The sequence below is a fragment of the Hemitrygon akajei genome, chromosome 4 (genome assembly GCF_048418815.1).
Source record: "Hemitrygon akajei chromosome 4, sHemAka1.3, whole genome shotgun sequence".
NCBI classification, from domain to species: Eukaryota; Metazoa; Chordata; class Chondrichthyes; order Myliobatiformes; family Dasyatidae; genus Hemitrygon; species Hemitrygon akajei.
Window position 1 is genome coordinate 119,546,650 of NC_133127.1, and position 11,716 is coordinate 119,558,365.

An 11,716-nucleotide genomic window follows, 5' to 3' on the forward strand; every position below is an offset into this window, starting at 1 on the left:
ACCACTGAAGTTATTGCAGATGTAAGGAAATACAACATATATGTTTACTAATCAACTAGGAACTTCTTTGCTTGTGATTGGTTCAGTAATAGCTTGAGGAATTGACAATAATGATGGATAGGAAGCATTTGCCAGCTTCTTAAAATAAAATATCTCTGATAGTGCACAAAATATAAAAACCAGGCATCTAATCAAAAGCTCTTTGAGATAGATGTTTCAAGCTAACATGGGCTTAATAGCTTAACTAGCTGAAGAAGAGGAAGACCAGCAAGAAAATTATTGCAGTCTATGGCGAATGCTAACTCTTTGCTGTTTACTGGTTAAATGAATAATCCATTGCATTGGAATTAGCACTTCTGATAAGGATCGCATGTCAGTTTCATTTTGTTATACTGAGATACGTATGGTATCTGTTATTTCTTTGTAAACCAATAAAACCACTCTATTTCTTGACCCTAAAGTTATCTGTGATAGAACATAGAACAGCACGGCTCAAGAACAAACCCTGTGGCCCACAATGTTGTTAAAAAAAAATCAAAGAAACTCCAAAAACGAATCCCTCCATCTTCCTCACATCCATGCGCACACCTAAAAGTCTCTTTAAAACCTCTAATGCCTTTGCCTCTACCACCATACTAGGCAGCACATTTCACCACCCTCCGAGTAAAAAAACCCTCACATCCACTTTGAACCTACCCCTTCTCACCTTCAATGCATGCCCTCTGGTATTTCTACCCTGGGAAAAAGATATTCCCTGTCTACTCTATCTATGCCTCTCATAATTTTATAATCCTCAGTCAGATCTCCCCTTAGCCTCAGCTGTTCTAGAGAAAACAACCCAGGTTTATCCAGCCTCTCATGATAGCATATCTCCTCTAAACGAGGTAGTATTCTAGTAAACCTCTTCTGCACCCTCTCCAAAGCCTCAACATCCTTCCGATAGTGGGGCAACCAGAGCTGTATGCAACCTTCCAGATGTGGGCTAACTAGAGTTCTATAAAGTTGAAATGTAACCTTCTGACTTTTAAACTCAATGTGTCAACAAAGAAAAAACAAGCATTTCATAAGCCTTCTTAACCACAAATTTGACCTGCATAGCCACTTTCAAGGAACTATGAACCAGGATCCCAAGATCTCTTTGGAAAATGTCATGGGATCCACAGTGAAGGGAATAAGAGCTTGTTTAGTCTTGTTGGTTTAAAAAAAAATTGACAGATTTTAGTTAATTTGAACTTTTAAAATATTACAAAAATAAATATCTTCTTGATATCATGGGGTGCTGGTGTAACATTTGTGACAAGTCATATTTGAATGAAGTGTAACTGTAAACTTTGCCATGGGATTTCTTAATGAAATACTTTTTGACAATTGAAAACAAAATTAGAGGTAAGGTATCGCTCTGAAAGTTTAATTTTAGTTTCACCATGTCTGATTTCAAAATAACCTGGGTTGCATATAAAAGCTGGTTTTGCTTCATATAGCTTAACTTGAAATGAATCAACGACAATTTACTGCTCCAGTTTTATGAAGTACTTTTTCAAGATACTGCATCTTACACAAATTATCGGGTGTATTTACAGTTACCCTTCGTTTATCCTCCCTTCTTTCATGCTTATCAGAAAATAAACTAATCTTGGAGGAAAGCTGGACCAATTTTCCCATTTACAAATCCAACTAATGTTGTGAGTTATATGGAAATCTCAAAATCAGATTCTCTGAAATTAAAAATAAACTGGCAATCATTGAAGAATTACTCTGTTTCCCTTTCACAAGTGCTGCCTGATTTACAGGTTATTTGCAGATTCTTTTGCTTATATTATAAGCTTGGGGAGTTCTCTCTTTCAATTAAGCAATTATCCATATTTTGAGCGTATTGACCATTGCTGCCAATCATAAGAAGTATGTTTATTTTATTCCATCATCAACAACATTTCCAGTCATCATATTAATATTTTTCTATCTCTTACTAGTTAGTTTTGTTAATTTACTGAAATGGTTTGAATATTGGTGTCTTTGCTGATAATATCGACTCCTTGACATTTATTAATTTAAACAGATCTTTCTCTTGAGTGTTTATGTAGGCACCTAGTAACTGTACAAAATAGCAAAAAGGCACTATGTCACAATTCTACCTGGTAATATACCAAAAAAGCATAAGAACATTTAGGTTTGATATTTACTGCAAAAGCACTGGGTTCACGTGAAAACAGGAAACATTATGGGTTATTAAACTTTATAAAAGAGAACTTTAATACTCAAGGCATCAGGACAACAGTAGCTATTGATTTTGAAACTGAAAAATAATCTATTATAAGGAAAACCTTCTGCAGAGTCTAAACTGCTACACAAGATTCTACTTTAAGTCTATGTTACTGCAGCTAGCTCATTCAAGGTGGCTGATGGATATCCAGTTTGAAGCTTCCAGACATAATCTGAATTTATCCTGTTCAGGCTTGTGGTGATGACACTCATAATGGAGACATTTCCTGAATTTAATTGCACTGGTCTTTAGCTCCAGTCGCTAGACGATTTGATTTTCTTCTCAATCTTCACACCACTAATTAAATTTTGACCATTATGACTGCCTTTTTCACCAGCCTATTTGTGTCATTTCAAAGTTGGTGACAGAGTTCGTGAATGTGGATGCTGTATCTTCGAAAAAATCTTGATGTTGTTGCTCTTTTTTCAAGTCGGGGCAGTGGGCTTACCTGTATCTTCTGAAAGGGTTAACAGGACAATAAATAGCTGCATCTGAGATCTAACTTGGTGTGGGATGCTTGAACAGATTCCCTCCATACACAATTAGTCTTCATACCGAACGTGACGGGGCTGGGAAGGGAGTCATCGGGGGCAAACGGCAGGCAGTTTTTAAGTTTCGTTGTTGTGCAGGTATCCTGAAACTTACTACCACTTTCGTTAGGAAATGTCAGTAAGTCCTGTAAATTCGAGTTATGTCAACGACTGGACATTCGGATTTACATTGAATTACACCATTGCCGTAGGCTAGTAGTCAAAGCCAGCATTATTATTGTCTGCCATCATTGCTAAATATGTACAATATCTAACCGCTAGAGGGTAGTGTTGGGCAAATTGTAGGTTTGCATCCCCGGAAAGGTGCTTGAGAACAATTCTCCTGGCCAATGTATTTTCTGAAATTTATGGAACACTGTTTCGATTCTAAATTTGCGAGAGTGACGCGATCCGCGTTACTGGCCAAGTCGACGTGGTTCTTAAGCAACAGGTGAATTTTGGATATGCCAAGACAAGACACAGATTGGTCCTACTTTAATAGCGTGGTGTTTGCCGTTTGTGGAGGATCAGGAGATATACAAATCTTGCAGCTTATGGCCGTGTCGATTCTGCCTGAGTGTTGCACCCAAGACCCAATGTTCTGCTAGCCCTGTAAGTTAAAAAAAAAACATTAACTTTCGAGTATCGGCTACAGGAGCTCTGCACGGAGAACTTCCATGATGTTCTGAAGTATTGTACAAACGCTTTTCTAATACTGATATATTCCAGCTTGACTATTCACCCCACCAATCATGCAGGGTACGCTTCTGACAAAACATTGACTTTATAGAGTTGTCTTGCTGCTTCTACGTCCTAACAACTGTTGCACATTTATTTGAGTGCCTCCATGTTCGATACTGCGTGACTTAAAACCTTACAGGGTGTGTTGCTGAATGAAGAAGATGACGCGGAGGAATTTGCGGTGTTAGTATTGACTGTTAGGTGATGTAGCAAATGGAACCAGTGGATGATACCATAGCTGGCATTGCAGGAGGCAATGTGAAACAATGCATCGTGCAATTGAAGCAGGGGGCATACTGCAACCGGAAGTGGATGATCAAGTCTAGCTGCGGCTTGGAAGGAGGCTTACTCGGGCATGAGATCTCACGTGGCTGCTTCATGCAACACTGAGTGCCCGCCGCAGAGCCCTGGGTTTAAGATCCCAGGAAGGAATGTAAGGCGGAGCTGGGGCGCTTGTTCCCGTCAGCATTTTGTTTCTCGGGAACATAGGAGCGATGTTCCTTTATGGCTCCTTCTTGACGGCAGCGACTACAGTGAAAATACACCGGCAGTGGCAGTCGAACACTTTAGGACGTTCTGGGCTCGAGGTGATATAGAAATTAACGCCTTTAACTTCGCCGTTTAGTTTTGGAAGTTCAAAACAATCGTTTTCAAACATATTTTTACTCTCTTAATTCTGTTTGCCTGCGTGTTAATTAAATAAACACGGTTTGAACTCCCAGCATTGTTGCAAAGGATTCCCGCAGCTTTCCTGGCTCACAGGGGACTCGTTCGAGGGAGTCCCGTCCACGGTTCAATTCCAGCCTTGCGCTGCCCAAACACATCTAGAGTTCCTGCCCAAATCTTACAGCCCATCTGCAATCTAGTGTCTGCGGGTATTTCAGTGAAGGAGTGCTGCGATTTTCTCGTTCTGTTTCTGTTTGTAAACGCATGTCAACGTAGGGAGGAATACCAATCTACTGATTGTGACAGGTGCAGACTGAGCGATAATACCACGGCGCTCGATAGAGGGAATCTCCACTCGTTGACATACCCCTCATCGGTTCCAGAAAAGTATACGACCACAACACATACAATCCCATTAGTTAATAGCTCGCACTTTGCACCAACCACTGTCCTGTACTTAAAGGAAACCCAATTTCCGCGCCACCCGCGTTAAACGTTCACTCCGAATTGGTCAGAAACCGCAGTTCCAGATGTACACTGCAGCAAGAATTTGCGCTGCAGAAGGACTGTGCTGAGTAGCGGGCGACTGTCGGACGTTGGAGTTTGAGTCCCGTGTGCTTGTTTTCGGGGATTCACGCTCTGTACTAAATGCGCAGAACGGTGCGGGGGTCTCGGTCAAACATTGCTGTGCCTCCTGCCTGATGCCATTGCGTTGGGAAGCGGCCGTAATACATCACCCAACGGCGAGACGCGGACTGGGTGATCGCCGGCATACTATACGCTTTCGCCAAAGACCAATTGAAGGAGGGATCCGAAGTGCTACTTTTTTCGTTTATGTTTAGTTTTTCAAAACTTTGCTTAAGGATCTTTGTGAAATTAGAAAATAACAGCTCGGGTTGTGTGTGTCTGCGCTGCGAGCATCATTGGAACTAATCTGGTGTAGAGTAGGTGCAGTGTTGATGTGAAGCAGTACTGTGGACGTGAATTTCCTTCTCCCCCTTCAAGAACAGGCAGCTCAATGTGCCAGGATGGGGCGATCTCGAAGCCGGGATGACGCAAGCCATCGTCCTCAACCGCAACCCCCACCCCCGCCCAAAAATAATAAGAGGTGTTTCTGGGCGAAGATGGCCGCAACTTGCACTCAACATGAAGATTGTGTCGCTCCAAAACGTCAGGACCAGCCACATTTCGTCGCCGTCAGGGGAAATAGTTCAACTTTTTTTCAGCATGTATTTGGTAAATGCTTTGATCAGATGCTGGCTGTAAGGCTAGTGTGATCTGAATTTGCAGTGAGTGCTTAGGAGAGAGACGAGCATGCTGTCACCCAGAAGTAGGTTTTACCCCGGAGAGTCATGGGCAAGTCTGATGTGACCGTATCTGTCTTCATCTGCTTGCACCGATTGGATGGCAACAGTTGACCATTCACGGAGAGTGAGAGGTACATTCAACCCAAGCAAACGTCCAGCAGAATAGCAATTAAGCGGAACCAGAAAGACAAACCGGTCAATGTATATTGGGGCAAAGGATTGCTCGCTGTGGAGCCAGCCGGAGCTGCATTTATTCACAGTATGATCAAGGGCGCCTGGATGTGTCGGCAGCAAGATAACGGATTAAAAATTTGGTATGTCCCCCGACAGAACGACAAACCATGCACGGATTCAGAACGGGCCCAGAAATGGCGACTGTCCTTAGCATCTCTGTTGTTTTTTACGGTCCTTCTGTCTGATCACTTGTGGCTGTGCGCGGAGGCGAATCGGACCAGAAGCAGGGAAGAGCAGCAGATCACTTCAGCAGTGACGACGGGAGGGAATCGTTTCCTTTCCCCCATATTCTTCAGAGCTGATCGGGCAAGGGGCACCATCAGCAGTGACAAACGTGCTTTTTTTCTAGGTAATGCCACTACCAGACCTATCTGCCAACGGGGGTCGTGCTACCCACATTATGTCTCTGAGCAGTGTGTAAGTATTGAAGATGCTGAGTCGGTCTGTGGCAGTGTGAGTGTGGAAGCCAGCGATGGGTCGCCACCGCCGTCTTTCAACAATTTCCACCTTTCCTTTTGTGAATCGTACACCCTTTCGGAACTGTTCGCCGGGATGTCGAGACCTGAGGGCTCGAATTGCGATCTGAGCCTTGCGCTGGACGGAGATGCCACAGTTTGCGTTCAGTGCGTTGAGATTTATCAGCGGCTAGACCAACATGCCCAGGAAAAATATGAAGAGTTCCAAACCCTGTTTCAGAAGTATATGCAGTCGGGAGAATACTCTGTGAAAAGTTGCATCGATGACTGTAAGGTAAGAGCGTTGACTTGTTATTCCCTGTATTTGTTTTCTGACACCGTTGGAGCTGAGGGAGTTGGAGAATTTTACTGTCGGCATGGCGACGTACTTTGGTGGCGGGGTGCGCCGGGTTTCTTGGACACGGATATTGTTCGGAATTTGTGATGTGTAGAGAACTATGCTGCTTTGAAAAGTATTGTGGCTGAGCGGTTCGGGTGCAGAATGCTGCTGCTGATTTTGCGCAGTTCTAAAGTGCGGACAAGCGGTGCATGTAAATGACAGTCGATCTGGCTAAACATCTGGGATCTACTGGGATTTTGCCAGCTCGGCTTTCCCATTGAGCTACTGGTGGGTGGGTTAGTAGAGAAAGTAGCACTTGTGGAGAAATGTCTCCAACTACCTGGTTAGGTGTGAGTGGTTACTACTCTCTCGGTTATAAATCTAACCTGACAGTTTAGGAGCGTACCCCGGGGCTGTCTGGCACTCGTATGCTAGACGCGCGGTAGCTGCAAATCGCACCTGTGCGATTTTTGACTGGAACCGGAGAGTGTGATTGGGATGCAAGACCGGCCAAAACAAAGTTTCGGATTCCCGAAGGCCACCCAAATGTCATTTAATAGTACTGAACGCTATCTCTACTGTCGCTCTTTTCAAATATACTTACGCAAATATGTCATACAAGTGTAAACCGGCAGGATATCGGAAAAAATAACAGATTTAATTGAAGTCTTATTTTTAGTTTTACTTGTGAATTACTGTCTGTATACTAATCAAATGTTCGGTGAGTTAAAAGCGACGAATGTGATGTCTACATACAGCATTAGCAGAGGAGTCTGGATAGACTATGATGTTCGCTTTATTCAGCTCCTTGTTATTCACTTCGCATCTTCACATGCAGCCGAGAGTAATCGTAATGGTTGAAACCCGACTGTGTAAGCAGCGCTGTTAAACGTCGAATAGTCACAAACTTTGTAAGATCACTTGCAAGTACTCGGGAGAGGGAATTAAGAAGAGAATCACAGCATTCTTATTCAACTAATCGATACTTACACCGATACTAATTCATACTTATATTGAACTAGTTATCAGGCACTATAAGTGGAAGAGATTGGGTTTCATATTTTTTCTTCTTTACAATATTTTAGATATTTTAGGATAATATTTTACGAGAAGCAGGCGAAAGGAAAAGATGGAACCTCAGGAATAAAGTGAGTAATGAAAGAGATAGATTGAGGAAGAGGGAGAGAGGTGTGGTGAGGACGGGATAGAAGTAAGGCCAGAGAAGCAGTCAATTATTTTAAGAACTAATCACATTTCTATTTCTGTTAGTGAACAACGTCAGTCGCTCTCCTAGGTGCTGAATGTACATGTTTCAAGAATTACATTTATCTTTCAAGTGAAATATTCAAATTTAAAGCAAACGATAATTAACTTTACTTATGTACCTACAGTTATGTGATGTTATAAAAAAAACAAGTAAATGTTGTTTTTCTGCTGGAAGACATACTTAATTTGTTCGCCAATGAAGGTATCACTTGAATTCAGAACTATCTCAATTTATATTCAAAAACACATACTCTCTTGATTATGGAAAGTTAATAATTGTTTAACTTTTTCTTAATTTCCTGCAAATTTTATTTAATTAATAATTTTGTTAATAAATGTTAATGTCATGAAAACTTGTGAATTAGAATAAATTATGTAAATATGTATGTGTGGGTTCAACCTGGAAAAATAATTACACCTAGTTCACAATCTTACAGTTGCATTTTTGAATAGTATGCAGGATATCAGTTCGGAACTAGCTATTGTTCATTCTAGTTGAATGAAGATCCAAAATGCATTCCCATGTTCAATAATGTTTTGGGATAATTCATTATTAGCTTTCATTCGTGCCCTTGGAAGCACCCAAGCCAAAAGCCACATTTTAGTATTGATTTTCTCACCACAATGTCTTAGATATGTATTGTTTTGTTATTGTACTTATTGTTTATTACTGTTGACAAACACTATTGTGATATTGTGATTATACGTGATGACAATAACAAACTTTGTAGAGGTTCATATTGCAGGCCTGTTTACTGATATATGACTTGCAAAAAAAGCAGTGTTATTTTTCCACAATTAGGGAGGTATGTATCTATTTTTGGCATGCATTTTTTTCTTTTGCTTGCCCTTGTTTTGATTACTTGCAGTGGCAATGAGCAAACATTGGTGTTCTGCATGATTTATACTGCTTACAGAGATTCTTCCAACCAAAATTCAATAAAACTGCACCGCCTGACATTATCTTATTGCACTGATAAAATTTAGTGATGCTGTTGACTGAGTGTTTAAACAAATAGTATGACCCAGTAATTTATAATTTATACCTATGATAACATAATTTACCTGAAATCCTTCATATGAGATATTTATGATTATTTTTGTTAGTCATGTTACAGCATGTATGACCTGATAAAACAATGCATAATGCCATTTTATTTTTATATTAGCTTGGGGAATTCCTCTTTATTCTCATAAGATCATTTTACGTGGCCTTTGTCTCTATCAGGAAGTTTCAATTTTTAATATGGCTTATAGAACAAAAATAAAATCAACCATAGATTTACAGCTAAGAAAACAGGCTAAAATTATGTAATAGAAAATGGGCTGTGATATATGATGCAGTACTATAACCCCTGTGATTATACTTTTTAATTATACTGTTCTTAAAATTAGGATTTTAAGATAGTTGATGTCTTTAGTATTGCAGTGCTTTCAGTTAGTGAAACAGTAACTTGCATTTAAAAGTCATGACAGCCATGTAGGTAGAAAATATTAAGGCAGAAAGCAAACAACCTACTCCGATTTTTCTCCACTTAGTTTCAGGTATAACTTTATAGCTGTTGTTTAATATTGACAAAATAAAGTATTAACTTAATATCTAAACTATGCAGGTTTCAGCATTAATTGGACCCTCTTTTATATTAACCATGAAATGCGGCTCATCATTTAATTTGACCAGCAATGCTGAGATGGTATTTTCTCATGTTCTCATACTGCCTTTCATTATTTGTTTACACTTCGTAAGTGAAAAATTCTGCATTTTTGTCAAAGAATCGGTGCAATATAATTATCCATGACAATAAACATGTATTCATGGATTTTATATTCTAAGAGTCAAGTTTTAATTTTTCATAGCCATAGAAATATATTAGTTTGCTTTTGTTAAAAAACTTTTCCATGCTATCTTAGCTCAGTATATCCATCTCTACAGTTATAAATTATCAACTACACCCCGCACACCTTGAAAATGTGAATATTGAATGAAGACTAGCTAACCTTGCATATTGCATGGTCAGATGTCACTGCCATCGGGGTTCTTCCATATTGGAATATCCTGCCAATGCCCACGGATATCTAGAGTTACCTCTGGAAAGTTATTAATTGAATGTAGATTGCTGTGATCTGTATAAGTGCAGTATTCTAATATAACCCATCACTTGTGGCAGAAGAGCATATGAAAAGGATGATAAACTGTCACTTAGTACTTTATACATACACAGTTAAATGGAATTTGCAAATATTCATGTGACAGCACATTTGAAACTCAACTGGAGAATTTACAAAACTAGTCTGTAATATGTTGATTTACTTGGTTGTACTTATCAGCCACATGGACCTTTGTTTGTTTGATAGGTTATAATTTTTTCATATTATCCAAATAATCTGCAAAAATCTTTTGCATCTCCTTAAGCTTCACTCATTAATTTCTACATTTATCTCATGGCAAATTGTTTTGTCTTTACTGCCATCTCCTTTGCCCATTAACTACTCCTGCTTTCCACCCAATCAAAGAGCTTTCCTCCTGTTCTTTCCTTGCCATCACCTCTTTGGTTACAATATAGTGCCTATTTTTCTTGTAATGGTGAAAACTCACCAATCTCAAAAGTTAGCTCTCTTCCCTGCTGCCTAACCTGCTGATTATTTTTTTTTTTGATATTTGCAATGTTTTCTTCCAATGTCCACAGTATTTTGCTTTGTATTTGATATTTGTTCTCCATCGAGATAATGAGTTAATAGAATATAATTCACAGAAGAAATAATTACAGAGAAGAATGAAGTTTTAATTCCAGCATAGCAGAAATGCGAAGATAAAGTTCAAACAGAGTTGATGTTCAATACATTATGCTTAAAATGGAAATTTGTGCTCTGTAACCAGGGTTAAGAAATTTTAACTGAACTCTGTACACTATGCTGGAGATCTGACAGAATGGGATCTTGTATCTTTTATATTTGTGAGGTTGGGAGGAGCAGGAGAGCCCAGCCAAGCTCTGAACATCCAATCTAGACTGCAGCTGTTCTGCTTTGCTTTGGTAGAGATTGAAACCTGCACTCCATTCAACAATAAACTAGCTTGTATTCTTTGAACAAGGGTTGAATGACTGTGGGCAGAAATGGAAGACTACAGCATTTGAACTCCAGCAGCTGTCTAGTGCCTTGGCAGCCCCTTCAACCATAGAAAGAGAGCTGGCTTCCACCAGTGCTGTTTATCATTTACTTTATTGTTTGACTGCACAGAATATGCTCCAAAGGAAAATAAGGTTGCACAGATAACTCATGCTAATTTATTTATTTTTATTTTGATAGCATAACTATTTGAAAAATGACTGAATATGCTCATTTAGTTGAGAGATAATTATTTATGTTTGAATGGGGAATTAACAAAGAACATAATGAAAGGTGCTTGCATCACATGTTGCTAAATGTAAGCAACAATTACTGTGGCTTCTGTGTCTGTTGGGAATGATTATTTATTGAATACAAAGTTGCTCATTATAGTTGTTCATGAAATGGAGCACTAAAAGAACTTAGCAGGTTAAGTAACATTTGTGGAGGTAAAGGGTGTAAACTAATGTTTTGGGGCAAAATTGTGTTTCAAGACAGGGAGGAAAGAGGAAAAAATACCAGTAGATTGTATTACGTGTGATAGAGGCTGGGAGGTGAAAGGTGAAACCACATGAGGAGGGGATGTTGGACAGATGGGGCCACTTGGTAGAGATAGATGGGACAGATGTCAGCAGGTGATAGGTGGGACAGGATGGTGAGGGGATGATGGGCAGATAAAACAGGTGGAAAGGTGAACAACAGCAAAAGAGAACAGGTGAGTGTGTGTGGCAGAGAACACAAGGGCACGGGCTACATGAAAATGGGTACTTCTATATTCATCATGTTGAAAACTATGAAGTGCAACATTGTTC

At 39.8% G+C, this 11,716-nt stretch overlaps 1 protein-coding gene across 1 annotated transcript; it reads left to right on the plus strand.

The window, feature by feature from the left end:
- The first annotated feature begins 5,765 nt into the window (after positions 1 to 5,765).
- Positions 5,766 to 6,638, plus strand: LOC140726013 (NALCN channel auxiliary factor 1-like). The gene has a single exon (XM_073041911.1). The coding sequence runs from the start codon at positions 5,766 to 5,768 to the stop codon at positions 6,636 to 6,638; it is 873 nt and encodes a 290-aa protein (XP_072898012.1).
- The last annotated feature ends 5,078 nt before the right edge of the window (positions 6,639 to 11,716 follow it).

Excerpts from the sequence above, each read along its gene's own strand:
- LOC140726013 (XM_073041911.1), top strand. The coding sequence starts at position 5,766 with ATGATCAAGGGCGCCTGGATGTGTCGGCAGCAAGATAACGGATTAAAA.